This window comes from Cheilinus undulatus, linkage group 2 (assembly GCF_018320785.1).
Source record: "Cheilinus undulatus linkage group 2, ASM1832078v1, whole genome shotgun sequence".
NCBI lineage: Eukaryota > Metazoa > Chordata > Actinopteri > Labriformes > Labridae > Cheilinus > Cheilinus undulatus.
Window position 1 is genome coordinate 6269039 of NC_054866.1, and position 20607 is coordinate 6289645.

Below are 20607 nucleotides of genomic sequence, written 5' to 3' on the forward strand. Positions count from 1 at the left end.
ACCAGTCTAACCTCCTAAGACCCCCATCCTCATCCCTTAGGTGGAAACCTTAGGACTGTGAAGGACTGGAGTTTCTCAGGTGTGAGCGTGTGTGAAAGCGAGCTTACGCTGTGATGGTGATGAGGAGCATGTAGCAGGATTTGAATATGACGTAGCCAGCGTAGCACAACCAGATGCTTCTGGTGAGGGCCATCAGGAACACGGCACACGTCCCCACGGCAGAGAACAAGCCCAACGCCAGCTCCCCCCACACGGCCCATGATACTTTGATGTAGCCCACGGAGAAGGCCGCCGCAGCTCCTGGCCGAGGAACAGAGAGATAGGACAGCCGCTTAAACATCCTCGTCTGCTGTGACCCACAAACTACATTGCTCTCCTCCTAGAATAAAGATGTATGCAGACACGTGTCTTTTCCGCTCTCTGTGATGAACAACCTCCCGACTCTCAGACTCAACCATCAGGAATAATCACAGGATCCATTACCTCCTTAACTGAAGACATTACTCTACTTCTTCTGAGCTGGTCTGAGTTTAAGCCAACATGCAGCAAAGCTGCTATGTGTATTTCAGACAGAAACATCTTTTATAACCCCATATCCAAAAAAATGGGATACTGTATAAAGCCATATTTTATTCCCAGTAGAATATCAACAACGTACAGGATGTTGAAACTAAGACATTTTAATATTTCATAAAAATATTAGCTAATTTTGAATTTGAGGGCAGCAACACATCTCAAAAAAGTAGGGACAGGGCCATGTTTACGACTGTGTAGCATCCCCCCTTTCTTTTAACAACGGTCTGTAAACATCTGTGAAGTGAGGAGACCAGTTGCTGGAGGAGGAATGTTGCCCCATTCCTATCCGATGTAGGATTCTGGCTGCTCAACAGTCCTGGGTCTTCTTTGCTGTTTTTTTTTTCCTTTTGTAATGCTCCAAATGTTTTTATTGGTGAAAGCTCTGGACTGCAGGCAGACCCGTTCAGGACCCAGACTCTTCTACTGTAAAGCCATGCTGTTGTGATGTTGGTATGTGGTTTAGGACTGTCTTGCTGAAATAGTTAAGGTCTCCCCTGAAAGAGCTTTGTCTGGATGGGAGCATATGTTGCTCTGAAACCTCTCTCAACTTTTCAGCATTGATAGTTTCCATACGTGTACGATACCCACGATACGATCTCCCATGGTATGATAGTTCTGGCAACCCTGTAAACAACATTTATCCTGAATACTTTCAGTAGAAAGTGAAGCTAAAAGTAGTTTTGATCTGCTTGCCAAAATATTTTTTCTTTTTTGACACTGGTTCTGTAGCAGAGATGACAAGAAATCAAATACAGAAATAATCAATATTCCTCTGATGCTCTTGTTTACTTGCATACATCATGGAGAGACTTTAGCATAACTTTCTGTCTGCTTCTTAAGTGGATTAAAACTTTCAGAGTCTGAATGTTTATGTAAATAACCCTCCATAGTGCACTTTTACAGACAAGTTAACAGCTCACACTTTGACCTTTAAAGGAACATTCAGTTCAATTTAGTTACAAAAAAACATCATACAAACATTATTATTATTATTATTATTATTATTATTATTATTGGTTGTTGATAAAAGTGAAAGAAACCTGTTTGAGTGTTTTTCTTTTTCATTTGAAAACAAACAAACAAAAAAAGATTAAAATTGTAAATCAAGTTTTGTGTGAACAAACTGGAGATTCAATTTTTTAACCATATTGCCCAGCCCGACTCCAGGCTCTTGGAGAGTACAATTTTCCTTGCATGAGATTTAAAGGAAAAGACTAATTTTTGGCACATTTTGCTCATGAATTAGGACACAGCATAGTGGTGTCAAACCCAGTCTTAGACAACGTAGAAACCTCCAGAAATATGGAGCTGAAGCTGAAATATCTCAATTGCTTCCTTGTTGCTGGCTGTGGTATAGGCAGTGGAGGCTGTTGTTGTCAATGTTAATGCTTAAAAATGGAAGGAAATACAAATACAAATAATTTAATAATACAGAAATATGTATTTGATTTAATTCGTTTGATGGTCTGGCCCCCAAAGTGTCTGTAAAAACAGAATCTGGTCCATGTACAAATGTAGTTAAGCTCTAATGTAACCCCATACCATCAGAGATGCAGGCTTTTGAACTGTGCCAGGATAACAAGTTGGATGATCCCTCTCCTCTTTAGTCCACAAGACACGGCGTCTGTGGTTGCCAAAAAGAATTCCACATTTTGATTTGTATGACCACAGAACAGTTTTCCATTTTGCTGCAGTCTATTTTGTATGAGCTTTGGCCCAGAGAGGATGGACACATTTCTGGATCCTGTTCAACGATGGCTTCTTCTTGCATTTGCGGATGTTAGGACCATCTGTGTTGACAGTGATTTCTGGAACTGTTTCTGAGCCCATGCAGTGATTTCCAGTAAAATATCAAACCTGTTTTTATGCGATTACCAGCAGCCAATATTGACCTTTGGCCTTGTCCCTTGCTCACAGGGATTTCTCCATAATCTTTTGATTACATTATGGACTGTAGATGATGGGATATTTAAAGTCTTCACAATTCTACATTGAGAAACATTTTCTGAAATTGTTCCACAATTTTTAGACAGTTTTTCACAGATTTGTGAACCTTTGCTCAGCTTTACTTCTGAGAGACTCTGTCTCTCCAAAATGCTCCTTTTATACCCAGTTATGTTACTGACCTGTTATGTAATTAGTTGCAAAATGCTCCTCAAGTTGTTTTTCGTTAGTACCACTTACTTTCCAGCCTTTGGTTGCCCTGTCCCTAGTTTTTTAGAGTGTGTTGCTGCCATCAAATTTAAAATGAGCTACTATTTTCATGAAATGGTAAAACATCCCAGTTTGAACATCTGATGTGTTTATATTCTATAATGAATAAAATATGGGTTTATTTACATTTTGCCCCAACTTTTTTGGAATCAGGGTTGTATAATTAACCAAGAATCAAGAAAAGGTCGTTTTTCTTTACTGCAAGCTCTAATGGGTCAGCTTTAACTAACGTTACAGTTTTTTTCTGTATAGAATGATGTGATTGTGCAGAAAAATTCAACTTTATTCTGTAAAAATTTGTGTAACATGTTGATGCCTAAATACCAAAATACCCTTTATAAATTTCTAATTTAATTTTTCTTTTTTTTTCTCTTGTTCCTGTTAATTTTCTTCCTCACAGACAAACACACCATCCTCGTCTCTTACCCACGAGAGAGCAGACAGCCTCGACTCCTCCGTTGTAGATGGAGGATGTGGCAGATGGTTCGATGTGGTCCCACATGAGCTGGATGTAGTTAAAAACCTGCACGTAGCCAGCTGTTGCCAGAGCCCACCACAGGGACCAGTAGATTAAATGCCTGCGTAACGGTCATGATAAAACACATTAAAATCATAAATAAAACTTCAAACATCATAATGAGCGGCTGTCTGTTTTCTTTGTCTGCAGTAAACCAAACTAAAGACAAAACCTGGAAGAGTAGGACTCCCTGAAGCTCTGCCAGAGTAGTCGGCCTGCAGCGGCCACGTTTTCTCTGCTGCACCAGCCAGCATTGTCATCACGCTCCATCCTCTCATTCCTCCTGCCAACTCCACCCACATCTGTCATTGGTTCCTCGGGCCCGTGGGCTCCCAGAGGCCCCTCCTGCTGTGACAGAGGGCCCACAGCTGCAGCTTTTTCCCCTTTGAAGAAGAGGGTCCTCTGAGGCATGGGTAACCAGAAGGAGATGAGAAAAGCCATGCTGACGATCCCCAGAGTGATGGCATTGATGTAGAAGTAGTCCACTCCTGAAGGTTACAGTTAGAGCTTCGTCAGCTTAAATTAAACACAGTGTTCAGTTCTTCGTTTTCTTTGATGTGGTTTATTTATGCAGGCTCAGCTATTAGGATCCTACAGACCAGGATTAGAGAAAAACATGGGGACAAGTTATGAGCGGAGGAAGGTTTTTTTTTCTGCATTATAGCATCATGGGTAAAGGCCAAATGTTGAGAAAAAATAGTGAGTATAAAGTCAAAATATGATAACAATGGTCAAAAAAGGGAATGATGATGAGAAAAAAGTCCAAAGCAAAAAAATCGTTATGTTGAGAATAAAGTCAAGAAAAAGTTCCACATGTAAAGTCAATGGTCTAAATGTTAAGAAAAAGCTCCAAAGTTTGAGCGAAGGTACAAATGCAAGGAAAAGGTCCAAACACTGACAAAAAGGTCTAGAGGTTTAGAGAGAATTGTCCAAATGTTGAGTCAAAGGTCCAAATGTCAGGGAAAATGAGATAGAAAAGTCCAAATGTGGAGAAATACCATCAAAGGTTGTCAGAATGTCCAAACACAAGGAAAAAGGTCCAAATATGGAGAAAATTGTGCAAATGTTGAGTAAAATGTCCAAATGAGGAATAAAACCTCCAAAGTTTGAGAGAAGGTCCAAATGCAAGGAAAATGTCCAAATACTGAATTAAAGGCCCATATTTAGAGAAAAAGGTCCAAATGTCAGGGAAAATGTAACAAAAGTCCAAATGTTGTGAAAGAAATTTCCAAATATTGAGGAAAAAATGTTCAATTGTTGAAGACCCTTTAAAGTGAAATCCATAATTTGTGTCTGAACACACTAGATATGTTAGAATATGGTTGCTGTAAACATGTGAAAACACTGAGATCCACATGTGACTGAATTCTGGATTTAGACTGTGACATTTTTCACCTCTTTCCTGGCTTGGTTTAATCTGGGCGGGGCCAATATGTAGACTCATGATGTCACGAGCCCACAGTAGAGAATGACCCCGCCCCTCTAACACTACAAGATAAGTTACAGAGCAGTTCATCTCAGTACAGTCTGTTGTTAGCTGACGTCACTGCCTGTATTGAAAGTTAACAGTCAGTTAAATGCTGTTTCTCTGTTCATTGTGAGGTAAATTTACCAAATCTATCAGCCACAGTGGTCCATGGATCATTTAAAGCATCATAACAGAGATTTGAGCCAGAAAACGGACTTTGTCTCTTCTTCTAAGATCAACATGATTTTGAAGCTTCAATTCATAAACTTGGAGATGTTTTATCTGACAGAAATTTGATTTAGGGGTTCACAACATAGTGACTTTTCATACGACAAACCTAAATACAGATCTAGTTTCACTTCACAGTGTCTTTAAGGAAAACAGTCCAAATGTTGAGAAAAAGTTCGTAATGTTGAGAAAATGTGCCATATGTGGAGACAATGTTTCAAATGTTAAGAAAAAATGTGCAAATGTTGAGAAATAAAAACAGTCCAAAAGTTGAGGAAAAAATTCTAAATTTTAAAAAAAGGGTACTAGTACAAAAAAAATGGGTCCATAGAAAAAAAAGTCTAACCATCATAAATTCTACATTTTTCACACACTTTGTTTTTGACAACTTTTCAGCTGTTATTCATTAGTGTAACTTACTTGTCCAACCTTTGGTTGCCCCATTCCTATTTTTTTAGATATGTGTGGCTGCCATTTAATTCAAAATGAGAAAATTTTTTCCTGAAATGGTAAAATGTCTCCAGTTCAACATCTGATGTTGTTTATGTTCTACTGTGAATAAAATATGCTGAGAGACATCATCGGCAACCAATGCGTCTGTCGGCAAGGCCTCGGCTCTGCTCATTTCCAATCTTGGGAAGACGCAAATGCAAGGACCAGACGAGACATGGTGCAGACGGAGGTCAGGAGAAGGGAGGAGGAGATGCGGATAGCCAGGGCGGTGGAACAGGGTTCCCAGGGAGCTTGGACAAAATGGGATCTGCCCAAGCGCAAGGTCACATGGCGAGAACTGCGGCGACTGAAGCCTTACCGTATCTCCTTCCTCTTGAGGTCTGTGTATGACACCCTTCCTTCACCATCACACTTGCACACATGGGGACTGAGAGAGGATCCACTTTGCAAGCTCTGCAGCCAGAAGGGGACTCTAGCGCACATGCTGTCTGGATGCAAAACAGCTTTAACTCAAGGGTGGAATAGATGACGCCGTGACAAAGTTCTCCTCTCACTCGCCGACACTATAGAGCGGGAGAGAGGCAAGAAGAGGCCAGCTGGCACAGTCATAGAGAGAGCAATCACCTTCCTTAAGGAAGGAGCGAGGCCTATTCCAACCACAAGAAGAAGTTCCAACATTCTTCAAGCTGCAAGCTCCTGGGAGATGAGGGTTGATGTAGGAAGGAGGCTGCAGTTCCTGGAGGTGGTTCAAACAACCCTCCAGCCAGACATTGTGCTGTGGTCAACCAAAGACCAGAAGATAATTCTGGTCAAACTAACAGCACCATGGGAGGAAAGCTGTGAAGAGGCCCATGAGAGGAAGGCCTCAAAGTACCAGCCCCTAATCCAAGACTGCAGAGACAAGGGCTGGCAGGCGTGGCTGTTCCCTGTAGAGATTGGATGCAGGGGCTTCCCAGCTAAGTCGGCATGGCACTTGCTGTCAGCTCTGGGCCTGGACGAGAAGAGCAAGAAGCAAGCTACTCGTAGGACGGGGGAGGAGGCAGACAAGCCTCGTGTTGGATTTGGAGCAAGCGGGAGGAGGAAGGCTGGAGGTCAGGAGTAGGTGGGCAGTGAGCTGGCCACTCACTGCCGGCCCACCAACTACAGAGTTTTGTGGTTGAGGGCCAAAACACTCAATGAAGGTTGTGCACCACCTGATGACATCTGCTCCTGGCCAATGGCTACAGCTACCTGCTAAGGTAGCTGAGGAAGGCACCCACAAGTGTATGCAACAAGTGGGTTTGTAAAATTTGATGATCATTGCATTCTTTTTATTTTAAACAGCGGCTCAACTTTTTTTGAATTGCCGTTGTTTTCTGAGATATATATTTTTTATGAGCTGTAAGAAGTAATCATGAAGATTAGAATAAAAGCAGTCTTGAAATATTTCGCTTGATGTGTGATGAATCTAGAATATTTGGAAGTTTCACTTTTTGAATTAAATTACAGGAGAAACTTTATCATGATATTCTATTTTTTGAGATGCATCTATACACCGTGTTCCAAATTATTATGCAAATGATATTTTTCTCAGATTTGGCTAAATAGTCAATATAAATGACAGTCATCATAATCTTTAAGTCATCAACCTTTAGAGTACAATTCAAATGTTATTGAACAAACCCCCCAATGATAACAGTATTTTTTTCAAAAATAAATACTTAAAATGCACTGTTCCAAATTATTATGCACAACAGAGTTTCAAACCATGTTATTGTTGTAAAGAACCGAAAATATGCATTTGTTAAATTAGAAGCATTAGCAGGTCATATTTACTGAAAGCAAAAGCTATTTCCATCAAAACATCTTAACAGGTCAAGCTACATTTGAACATAGGAACCCTTATTTGATAGGAGCTTCACAATTCTTGCATTCATTGAACTTGTGGGTTTTTGGAGAGTTTCTGCTTGAATTTCTTTGCAGGATATCAGAATATCCTCCCAGAGCTGCTGTTTGGATGTGAACTGCCTCCCGCCCTCATAGATCTTTAGCTTGAGGATGCTCCAAAGGTTCTCAGTAGGGTTGAGGTCAGGGGAGGATGGGGGCCACACCATGAGTTTCTCTCCTTTTATGCCCATAGCAGCCAATGACACAGAGGTATTCCTTGCAGCATGAGATGGAGCATTATCATGCATGAAGATGATTTTGTTACGGAAAGCACGTTTCTTCTTTTTGTACCATGGAAGAAAGTGGTCAGTCAGAAACTCCACATACTTTACAGAGGTCATTTTCACACCTTCAGGGACCCTCAAGGGGCCGACCAGCTCTCTCCCCATGATTCCGGCCCAAAACATGACTCCGCCACCTCCTCGCTGACGTCGCAGCCTTGTTGGGACATGGTGGCCATCCACCAACCATCCACCACTCCATCCATCTGGACCATCCAGGGTTGCACGGCACTCATTAGTCAACAAGACTGTTTGAAAATTAGTCTTCATGTATTTCTGGGCCCACTGGAGCCATTTCTGCTTGTGAGCATTGGTTAAGGGTGGCCGAATAGAAGGTTTATGCATAACTGCAAGCCTCTGGAGGATCCTACACCTTGAGGTTGGTGGGACTCCAGAGGCACCAGCAGCTTCAAATACCTGTTTGCTGCTTTGTAATGGCATTTTAGCATCTGCTCTCTCAATCCGATGTATTTGTCTGGCAGAAACCTTCCCCATTGTGCCTTTATCTGCACGAATCCATGTGTGCTCTGAATCAGCTACAAATCTCTTAATAGTATGATGATCACGCCTAAGTTTTTGTGAAATATCTAAGGTTTTCATACCTTGTCCAAGGCATTCAACTATTTCACGCTTTTCAGCACTAGAGAGATCCTTTTTCTTTCCCATATTGCTTGAAAATGGTGGTCTGCTTAATAATGTGGAACATCCTTCTTAAGTAGTTTTTCCTTTAATTGGACTCACCTGGCAAACTAATTGGCACAGGTGTCTGAGATTGATTTCACTGACCCAAAGAGCCCTGAGACACAATACCATCCATGAGTTTCACTGGAAAACAACACATTTTACCTTTATGACACTTCAACACAATTTGCATAATAATTTGGAACGCGGTGTAGACACAGAATCCATTTTTTTTTTCAATGTATTTTTAATTCATTAAAGGTTAGGAAACCTTACCTGCTAGTGATACGAGCACCTGGCCCAGGCTGGCCCCAAACGTATATCCAGCTAGCATGGCGCTGCGCAGGTAGCCGGTGGCTCTTTGGTAATTTTCCACAGGAATAACGCTGTAAATGTAGGAGAAGTAGGCGACCTCGGTGGAGGTCACTACAGCGTAGTTAACCTGTTGATGGGAGAGAGCAGGTACAAAATGATGCCACTGACCACTTCATTAGGTACACCTGATCAACTACATATTCATTATTTATGTTGATAAAATACTACCACTACAAGAGGGAAGACAGTTAAATATTTTCAAGAATGTTTTATCTTCCAGAGGACCTGAAGGTAAGCCATAGCAGGCAGACCCGTGGCAAAGCAGAGCAGGGCGGCGTTGGTGACCAGGAAGAAACCCTGCACCACGATCACTGGCTTATACCTCAGGAAGTCGGTGAGGAGGAAGACAGGGAAAAGGAAGGCGAGGTAGGAGTACGTCCAGATCGGGAACAGGTAGTTTGTGACCTGCGTAAACACCACAGAGCAAAAATTGATCCAGAGCTAATGGTTCAGGCCTCAGAGTCGGGTAGAGCTCCTAAAAACAGACTCAGTAATGATCACAGGCTCTACAACAACAATTCTCAACCTACAGATCTGGAGCTGCATGCTGGTATTTTATGTCTTGTTTCTGGTTTTTCAGTCCCACTTGAGAAATCGAAATCAAAACTGGCTTTGTTTTAGGGGACCCCTTTTTATTATGACCCATTATGAAGCACATCATTCTTCCAACCAATCACAATGTTTTCCAGGTCTCTGTTTACCTGAAACAGTAAATATTATGTTCACACATCCATGGCATCATGGGATATATATTTCATATTAACTCCAGAGCAGGGAAGAGTTTGAGGAGATCAGACTGATCTTGAGAGGATTTGCAAAGAAGAATGGCAGAAAATTCCCAAATCCAGATGTGCAAAGGTCTGTTGCATCATATTCAAAAAGACTTGAGGTTGTAATTGCTGCCAAAAATAAGAAGTGAGTAAACTTAGTGGATAGTTATGTCATTGTGATATTTCAGTTTTTTCTTTTTAATAAATTTGAAAAGTTGACTAAAATTCTGTTTTCACTCAGTAATGACGAGTAAAAATGGATTTAAACAACGGTAGCATCAGACTGCAACATGATCAAATTACAAAAGGTAAACATACTTATTTTACCATTTATCAGTCATTTTAATCAAAATTAACTGTTTAAACATTTTTTGTCACTGCTTTCACTACCTTTCAGTACCAAATATAAACACATATATATACACGCTTTGTTTTCCAAAGAAAAAACATTTTCATGCAGGTCACAAACAGTTATCAGCAATTGTCAATCCTTTTTTCATCAACCTCCTGGTACGGCTGCTAATCCAAGTTAATCCTGTTGCACAGCTAAAAACCATTTTAATAATAAGGGAGCAAAAAGACTGGACACTGAAAGACTGGAAGAAGGTGTTGTGCACTGATGATTCCAAGTTTGAGGTCTTTGGATCAAACATAAGAACATTTGTGAGATGCAGAACAAATAAAAAGATGTAAGAACAGAGCTTAAAACCATCAGTCAAGCAAAGTGGAGGCAGCATGATGGTCTGGGGGGCTTTGGAGGCGGAAGAATAGGAGATTTGTAAAGAGTGGAAGGGACCTTGAGGAGGGAAAGCTATCTATAAAAAGCTATTGATAAAGCTATATTTATCAATATGCAAGCACATAACTTTACAAAATAAATTCTTTTTTGCCAGAGTATTTCTAACTCTGTTTTTGCACCAGTTTGGTAGAATGCCCCAGTCTTTGCTAAATAACAGCATCTTTATTGTGTTATACAGTAAAATAAATCCACTGTCCACATATGAGGACATCTTTTTTTCTAATGAAGCCTAGAGTTTGTTCATGAAGGACACAGAGTCATATGCCCAGCTGTGATCTGCTGATGGCCAGCTGATCCCAATTATCTCCTCAGAGCTCCCACAGCCAATCAAAGCTCTTTCTCTCAGCACAGCGGAGTATTTAGATATGACATACCTCGCGCTAATCCCTGATTGCATTAATGCTGATATACAACACAGCTGCTGCTACTGCTGATAAAGCTTCACCTCCTCCACCCCAGCCTCCTCCTTTATACACATTGTCAAATGTCTGTCTATCCATATGAGGGTCTCCAGCCATGCACTCCCTGGAAAGTCAAAGACTGCAGCTTGACAAACCCAGGAAGCATCTTTTAAGCAAAGTATTCTCCACCAAATAAAACTGTATATCTATTTTGCAACAAAAGGGTTAAATATGTGACAACAGTGTTCCTGAATGAAACTACTTCCTGTTGAAAAACAATGTTTAGTTTAGTTTTTATATGCTATATGCTTATTAGGTTCTACTAATCCCAGATAACTAGGAGAAATACAAATTTATACTTGGGTCTCAGGAGGACAATATCCATGTACATTACTGGACCTTGTCTGCCGTTCTTACCACTTCTTCAGAGATGTTCTTGTGTGGTCCAATCAGGTACGGTGTGAGGAAAGGCTCAGCTACTCTGCAGTTAGCAAAAAAACCGTACAGTGATAGTACGGCCGTGGGATAAGCCCAGCCAGAGGACCTCAGTCTGGATAAAAAGCTCATGGTTTTACCTCTGCAGAGGCTTTAAACTCCACAAGCTTGACTGAAACAACTTTCTGTTAACAAACCAACTACCTGAGTGCAAAGAGGAGTGTTAAAGCTCTCAGCAGCTTTTATAAACTCAGTCTTTATGATCTACACGTGCCGTAGTCATAGTTTATGAGCTGTAGACTTTGAGCTGTCAGTAAACAAAGGACAGCTGAGAGGAAACCGTCCTCTGGTGTTGGCATCAGCACAAGGTTTTAATAGATAAAGACTAATAGGACAGGAGATTGTTTCAAAGGTGGTTTTACTATCAGGACAAGGAAAGGAAGTGTCTGGGGCCTCCTGCTCTGAGATATAATATCAGATGAGTAATACACACATTGAAAAAGCTGTTGGTTCCCATTCCGTTAAAGACAGAAAAACCTGCAATGATCACTGAAATAACGGACAAAAGTAATGATAAATAAAAATGTATGGAAAATTAACTAAAATCAGACATTGCTCCTTAGTTGTGGTTCAAAAGAATCATTAGAAAAAATAATGGAAGTAGACTTGAATTAAATTGATGGTACCCTTTAAGGAGACATTTTATGCTGATACATACTTTATTGCCACAAATAATATTTTTAAGTTCAATGCCCTCCACTACACCTCCTCAAAGTTTCCACAACGAGCTATGCTCCTGTTCCTGTTTTCCGGGATTGTGATTTCCTGTGATTTATCATCATTATGATAATAAATATAAATATAATAATTACAATATGTTAACATGCCAACTTTATCGCTTGAATTGGTTGTGTTTTACAAACTTTTATCACATTTACTTTAATATTAAAAAAAAGAAACAAATGCAGTTTGAAATACTGACTGATCAGTTTACTGTTTAGATAAAAATGGAAATGAGAAGAAATGAAATCAGAATCAGAATTTTAATTTTTAAATCAGGGCTAGTAAAGTTACAGTAAAATTGGTCGCTCGTTTTAATGAGCTGTTGACAGGTGCATCACTTTAAATGAAGTTTACGCAAAGAATTGTGGGTCGTCTTTCATCTCTCCTTTGGTAAAGGATGGTCCAGTATTTCCTAGGCCAAAGGAGATAATAAAGGAAGGAATGAAGCTCCTTTCCTTATAAGTTAGAGCACTGGTTCTCAACTGGTCCAGCCTCAGGACCCACCAATAACTCTGATGATAAATTGTGACCCAAATTACCAAAAATTTCAACAATGCACTTGAATTAAATAAAACCTTGAGACCTTGGATGAACAGAATTTATGATAGGAAAAAACAAAGGACAAAACTGACATGTTTACACCCCCTTTCCCCGTGATATTGTGTAAATTTTGACCAGAGATCTTGAGAAATCACCTCATCATCTTGGTAAAAGCAGCATTTTTATTGAAAGAAAGGAGATAAATATTGATACAACATTTACATTTACCCATTATTGCAATAAAACATAGTAAATTAAAAGCTATGTTGTGTGTTCTTCATAGACTTTTGCCACCATTTTTTTCCAGACACACATTCGTGACCCACTGAAAACTGCTCTGCGACCCAGTTTTGGGTCCCAACCCACCAGTTGAGAATGACTGAGTTAGAGAATTCAAATGGCCTTTTTCATGGCGGACACTAGAATACTTCCGGGTCGTTTCTCACAGTTAGGAACCCTCCTCAGAAAAATGGACTATTCCAGGGTCTCTGCAGGTTTCAACAAGTCAAATTTAGGACTTTTTAAGACTTTTTTTAGACCATAATAAAAACAATTTAAGATGCATTTCACATCCATACTGGCAAAAAATTAAAAAGACATGAAGGGATATCGGAGGCCCAGAATTACTTGCAAAGTACATGTAGGGCCCTATGAAATCTGTTTTTTTTTTTTTGCCAAATTCTGTTTTTTTCCATTTTAATAATTTTTGGAATTCCGTTTTTTAAACTTTCCACTATTTTTCCCAGAAAAAAAGAGTGTTTTGTTTATGTAAATGAATCAAATGTCCACTAATTAAATAGAAATAATCTTAAATGTATTGAATAAGGGCCACAGTTGGCCCAGAAGCAGTTGGTTGGGTAACGCTGATATAAAATAATTATAACCAGTGTAACAGTCAGATATTTCCAACATTTCAAGACACATCCACGTGTATAATCACATCCTAACTGTTGTTTATGATATAAATGAAGAAATCCTTCTGTTCTCTCAAACACAGTGATAGTAACTTAATAAGAAGGTCACATTAAAGTTAAACTTGTATTTACTCTCACAGTCTGTAACAGTCCATGCAGAGGGATGCTGCATTGTTCTACTCCTGACTGTAACAGCTCTCTCCTCATCTCCCTCACTGTCTGTCCGTCTGCCTCATAACAGGGCGCTACGTTAATACAGACACGTGCTGGTTCATTAAGCAACCAAAGGGAACTACAGTATCTATGGGAGGATTTATTAAGATAACTGTTACTCAAATTTAACATCATTCAGACTGTGGGACTCCATAAAATCTCGAATACGCCCGACTTGATTTTGAGCCTCCGAAGGGTGAGCGGTGTGCCTCGCGTGAGGTGAGACACACCGCTCAGGTGGTGTGGTGAGGTAAAATAACTTGAAGTACGGATGAGTTTTCTTGAAGGTGCAACATTAAGTCCCACTGTACAGCCCCGTATGGGGCTACGTGATGTTTGCCGGTGTTTCATGCATTGTCTGTCGCTTTGACATGCTGTTATTTGTTTAAGAGGGAGCGGGGGGAATGAGGGACAGGTTGTGCCCCGCTTTAGTGTTCCCCCGGGGACATATTTCTCAGATATACGTTCCTCTTTCTAAAAAAACACAGCATTTCAGTCAAATTAATTCCATTTCCGCGTTAAATTGTAAATTCCGTTTTTATAGGCCAATTCCCCGATTCCGTCCTCGATCCGTTATATTAATACATTTTTAAGACCTTTAATATCGTATTTAAGACATTTTATGAGATTTTAAGATAAATTTAGACATTTTAAGGCCTTAAATTCAAATTATTGGATTTTAGACTTTTTTAAGATTTATTTTTGGCCTTTTTGCCTTTATTTGATAGTATAGGACAGGGGATAGAGTCGGAAACAGGGGAGAGAGCGGGGAGAGACATGCAGGAAATAGTGCCACGGGCCGGATTCGAACCCGGGTCACCTGCGTATATGGCATGCGCCTTAACCACTCGACTACCGGCGCGCCAAGACTTTTAAGATGTTTAAGACCCCGTGGATACCCTGTATTCGAACGGACCCAGGGAGTTAAACAACTTCTTCCCCAGCACTGCGCTTGAACAATCAAATTAATCATTTCATTTCAACTTTAATGTTAAAATTGTATTTTGACTTTATTCTCGACATTTCAACTTTACTCACAAACATTTTTACTTTAATCTTGACTTGCCTAAATCTATTTTCTCCTTAGAAGATGTCCCTTATCTACGGTGGCCCTGAAGGCCAACAGGAAATAAATATTTCAAAAGCGCAAAATACATTTCACAAAACACAAAAACATTTCACAGAACACAAAAACATTTCACAAAACACAAAAACATTTCACCGATCGCAAAATACATTTCACAAAACACAAAAACATTTCACAGAACACAAAAACATTTCACAATACACAAAAACATTTCACAAAACACAAAAACATTTCACAATACACAAAAACATTTCACAAAACACAAAAACATTTCACCGATCGCAAAATACATTTCACACAACACAAAAACATTTCACAATACACAAAAACATTTCACAATACACAAAAACATTTCACAATACACAAAAACATTTCACAATACACAAAAACATTTCACAATACACAAAAACATTTCACAAAACACAAAAGCATTTCACAAAACACAAAAACATTTCACAAAACACAAAAGCATTTCACAATACACAAAAACATTTCACCGATCGCAAAATACATTTCATGAAACCGGAAAGGGTAGGACCATGGTGCTTGTTTGTGATTGGCTAAACCCAAGTCTGTCCGGCATCAGTCATTTATCATTTCCTGTTTACACTTCTTACCGCAATGGCTGAGCCAACGCGAAATTTGAAGTGTCTACCGGCATGGAAGAGGAACTTGAGTTGATAGCGGAATACTTCAACAAGGGAAATACATATAGTGTGATTCTTGATATGCTCTCCTCGTATCATGACATACACATTTCAGTTGGAAGCCTAAAATCGCGCTGAAAGTGTCGTGCCAAAAGAAGTACCCCTGGTAGGATTTGTATCCCCCTGCCGCCTCTGCCGAAGGAGCTGACTATCGACTATCAGGCGTAGATTTCGCCTCAGTGAATAAAAATGACAATAAAAGAATGTATAAAGCAGAAGATTAGTTTTGATCATCTGTTTTATTCATCATTATCGTGTTTTTGTCAGTAATATCTTTTAAAATAAGATCTTTTAAGTGAACGTTTTAATACTGCAGCTTGGTGCACACTCATTACGCTGAACTGAGAACGCATCTTTTTCCTCCTGCGTCCTGTCATTGTATTTTGGCGGTTTGTTGGTCATCACATCTGGGTCCACGCTGCTGTACATGAGTAACAGACATATTTTCTTCATAACTTTTATCATCTTCTATTAGCGCTGTTTAGCGCCAAGCCGCTGACATGCACTCACCACTTCCCACTTCCGCCTCGAGGTATTTCAAAATAAAGGTCCTGCATAGCCATTTCACTGAATATTAACTTGTCTATTGACCAGTCTGAACAAGATTTATGTACAGAGAGATCAATTTCAGACCATTTATTTCAACACATCATCCACTTCGACTGCATCCCACTCTAAACAAGTGTTTCACAGTGTAAAGAACTGTAAAAAACAAAGGAACATTTAAAGTGCGATCAAATATGTCATCTCTTCAGGGTGTATAAATGGTGCAAAATGTATCCCCCCTCCAGAATGCTCAAATCATGAACTACCATCATAACATTCATTTTGTGTTCATTTCTGATCAAGCCTGATAATACTGGAGAGTTTGAACAGGTTAACTCAATTCTATTTCAATTTACAGGGGGATAAAAATTATTTCAGGGCCAAATCTAGGCCTGATGTATTTGTTATCCCCCCTCTAACTTCAAGAGTAATGCTTCAAACTTCTCCAAAGTCCCAAATGTCATCAGTTGTCATGAGAGCTGGCCAAGAAAAGTCTATTGAGGCAGGGAGCCCCACCTCTTCCTTGTGGATGGGGGTACAAATCCTGGCAAGGCTAAAATGAGACCTAAAATCATTTGTAATTTGCATTAAAGCAAAGACAAGGCAGTAGTACACCATGTATACACCCCGAAGAGATGACATATTTGATTGCAATTAAATGTTCCTTTGTTTTTTACAGTTCTTTACACTGTGAAACACTTGTTTAGAGTGGGATGCAGTCGAAGTGGATGATGTGTTGAAATAAATGGTCTGAAATTGATCTCTCTGTACATATATCTTGTTCAGACTGGTCAATAGACAAGTTAATATTCAGTGAAATGGCTATGCAGGACCTTTATTTTGAAATACCTCGAGGTGGAATTGGGAAGTGGTGAGTGCATGTCAGCGGCTTGACGCTAAACAGCGCTAATAGAAGATGATAAAAGTTATGAAGAAAATATGTCTGTTACTCATGTACAGCAGCGTGGACCCAGATTTGATGACCAACACGCCGCCAAAATACAATGACAGGACGCAGGAGGAAAAAGATGCGTTCTCAGTTCGGCGTAATGAGTGTGCACCAAGCTGCAGTATCAAAACGTTTACTTAAAAGATCTTATTTTAAAAGATATTACTGACAAAAACACGATAATGATGAATAAAACAGATGATCAAAACTAATCTTCTGCTTTATACATTCTTTTGTTGTCATTTTTATTCACTGAGGCGAAATCTACACCTGATAGTCGATAGTCAGCTCCTTCGGCAAAGGCGGCAGGGGGATACAAATCCTACCGGGGGCACTTCTTTTGGCACGACACTTTCAGCGCGATTTTAGGCTTCCAACTGAAATGTGTATGTCATGATACGAGGAGAGCATATCAAGAATCACACTATATGTATTTCCCTTGTTGAAGTATTCCGCTATCAACTCAAGTTCCTCTTCCATGCCGGTAGACACTTCAAATTTCGCGTTGGCTCAGCCATTGCGGTAAGAAGTGTAAACAGGAAATGATAAATGACTGATGCTGGACAGACTTGGGTTAAGCCAATCACAAACAAGCACCATGGTCCTACCCTTTCCGGTTTCGTGAAATGTATTTTGCGATCGGTGAAATGTTTTTGTGTTTTGTGAAATGTTTTTGTGTATTGTGAAATGTTTTTGTGTATTGTGAAATGTTTTTGTGTTTTGTGAAATGTATTTTGCGCTTTTGAAATATTTATTTCCTGTTGGCCTTCAGGGCCACCGTACTTATCGTATTCTGTACCGGCACCATAATTAGGTGCTGCTGTGACATGAGTCAGAAACTTTTTTCGTTGAAGAGCCTGTAAAGTGAAACCCCATATTTCTGTCTTGTCACCCTAGATATAAACACTGAGATCTACATGTGACTGAATTCTGGATTTAGACTGTTAGAAAATTGTTGACCTCTTTCCTGGCCTAGTTTAATGTGGGTGGGGCCGTTATGTGGACTCATGATGTCATGGGCCCACATTAGGGAATGACCCCGCCCCTCTAACGCTACAATATAAAATCACAGAGCAGTTCATCTCAGTCCAGTCTGTTGTTAGCTGATGTCACTGCCTGTATTGAAAGTTAACAGTCAGTTAAATGCTGTTTCTCTGTTCACTGTTAGGTAAATTTACCAAATCTGTCAGCCGGCAGGTCTATGGATCATTTAAAGCAAAATAACAGAGATTTGAGCCAGAAAAGGGACTCTGTCTCTTCTTCTAAGGTCAACAAAAGGTGAAGGGAATGAGTGTAGCCTGAGTGCTTTCTTCAATTCAGATTGTAAAATCTTTTTAAGTTTGAGAGGATCATATTTCTCCTGAGTGGGCGTGGCTTCAGCTCATTCAACAGACACGCCCACATCATCCTGGAGCAGATTTTACTGCCTCGTTTTCATGATTTTGAAGCTTCATTTCATAAACTTGGAGATGTTTTATCTGACAGAAATTTGATTTAGGGGTTCACAACATAGTGACTTTACATACGACAAACCTAAATACAGATTTAGTTTCACTTTACAGGGTCTTTAAAGTGACTGCATCAGGATCCCAGTCTGACTTCTCTGTCTGGCAGCACACCTGCCTGCAATCACCTGGGCTGTTGAAGCACACCTGATGAAGATCTGTAATCATGAGGTTACTTAGGTAGGAGAGTTGCCAGCATGCAGCTTCCAGAACGTCTCTGTTCACTCTGAAGAAGTGATGGGCAGATGATGTATCATGAAACCCTGGGGCTTTCTATCCAGTTGTGCAGAGCAAGATTTGAACCGTTGTCGTTCATTCTTGGTTAAAAAAAAAACAAAACAGAAAAGCGGTGATATCTGGTGGCACACTAAAATAACAGTTGCTCATCAGAGGGACAAAAGCACCTCACTGTTTAACCCTCAAAACTCTGCATTAAAAGTCACAAAACACAGCTATGCAACTGTTTGCAGTTCAGTACAGTTCTTTGACAATTTATCAACATTCAGAGGTCACTTTGAATTATGGGGTGATAAAAACACGCAACAAATATGTGTATGGTTGTTACCTGTACTTATTTTACTCTAACAACAAACTGGTGCATCACTAAAAATTAGACTTATCATAAAAAAGTAAATTCTGGGTTCATCACTACAAGTGAAATATTTCAAAGCTTTTCTTGTTATGTTGATGATTGTGGCCTATACACCTCACAAAACAAGATTTTGACCTTATGGGAAATTATGTTCATTTATGCAATCAGTGTTTGGATGGAGCTTCTTTCACACAAATTACTGCATTTCTGTGAAATGGCGTAGAGCCAATCAGTCTGTGGCACTGCTGGGGCATTATGTAACTCGCAACTTTGTACAGTCAAAGTGATTAAAGTGACTGGCAACTTAAAAAAAATTTGAATATTCGTGATCAGCAACTTTGTGAAATCAGCGATATTAATGTGTTATGAATGCCTAGATTTGTTTGTAATCTGGTGATTTTCTTCCCTCAAACCTTGTCACAATTCACCCTGCTCGTTTAGGGAAACTTGGTGCACCTGAGGTGGCTGCTCCCAGCTGAGAGCTGCTGGTGATCAGCAGGGCTGGGAGGCTATAGAGGGAGCAGGTTGCTGCTCAGTTCTGTTGGGTTGTGAGTGTTTGAGGGTCAACACCATCAGTTGGCTCTCTCTTTGTGTTTGAATTTAAAGAAAGAGATTTTTGTTTCAGTGCCTTTTGTTTGTGTGTGAGGGTAACAAATGTGACTGGCAACTTAAAAAAATATGAGAATATTGGTGATCGGCACTTTTCAGAGGTATCAAAGTGTCTGTCAGTCTCAGCCTGACTTCCCTGTTAGTCAACACACCTGCCTGCAATCACCTGGTTTGTTGCAGCACACCTGATGAAGATCTTTAATCATGAGGTTACTTTAGTTAGAGGGTTGCCAGCATGCAGCTGAAACTCTGTCTGCTCTGAAGCAGTGATGGGCAGATGATGTATCATGAAACACTGGGGCTTTCTATCCAGTTGTGCCAAACAAGATTTGAAGCTTTGATATTTCATTCTTGGGTAAAAAACAAAAAAACAAACAAAAAAACAAAACAAAACAAAAAAACAAAAAAAAAAACAAACCAAAAAAAAACTAAAAAACTAAAACTACATCTGTTCACTTGAGAGACAAAGGCACCTCACTATTTTACACTCAAATCTCTGCATTAAAAACACAGCTATGCAACAGTTTGCAAAGCTATTTTTCTGTTGCAATAATAGGAATTGCTCATTAGGATGTATCTGTTGGTCTACAGTGAGATTTCATCCCGCCTCATTAAAGAGGAGTCTGATTTGCCCAATTAGACGTATCCATTAAGCCACAGAAATACCTGGCACATCTCCAGATTTCACATTTTCAATCATCTTTGTCCCAACAGACATGTTTTTCTCTATGGCTAACATTCACAGGGTAAATGTTGAACTTTAATTCATCAGTCATTTCTGAATAATTGGGACACAACAAGAATGAGCTCATGAACAGGAGCTTGTTGTTTTTTAATCTAGAAAAGTATTACAGTGCTAGGCTTTATTGTCAATTTTATCACGTAAGTAAAATCAGATTAAAATGGCCCATCACTGCAGGGTGCTGTTTTCCCTATACTTAAAAATCAGTCTCAGTGTAGCTGTTTACAGCCACTGTCAAAACCAGTAACAAGCTACAAAGCACCAGTGATGTTGGAGGCTTTGAACGTCATTCACGT

At 39.7% G+C, this 20607-nt stretch overlaps 1 protein-coding gene across 1 annotated transcript in view; it reads right to left on the bottom strand.

Moving 5' to 3' along the window:
- The window catches only part of slc19a3b (solute carrier family 19 member 3b), a 28243-nt gene extending 16987 nt beyond the window's left edge, over positions 1-11256 (bottom strand). Inside the window, exons 1-6 of the mRNA XM_041806194.1 lie at positions 11107-11256; positions 8945-9124; positions 8621-8786; positions 3480-3795; positions 3217-3368; positions 108-300 (exon numbers count right to left, since the gene is read on the bottom strand). Coding sequence (XP_041662128.1) covers positions 108-300; positions 3217-3368; positions 3480-3795; positions 8621-8786; positions 8945-9124; positions 11107-11256 — 1157 coding nt within the window. The remainder of the gene's footprint in view (positions 1-107; positions 301-3216; positions 3369-3479; positions 3796-8620; positions 8787-8944; positions 9125-11106) is intronic.
- Between the last annotated feature and the right edge of the window lie 9351 nt (positions 11257-20607).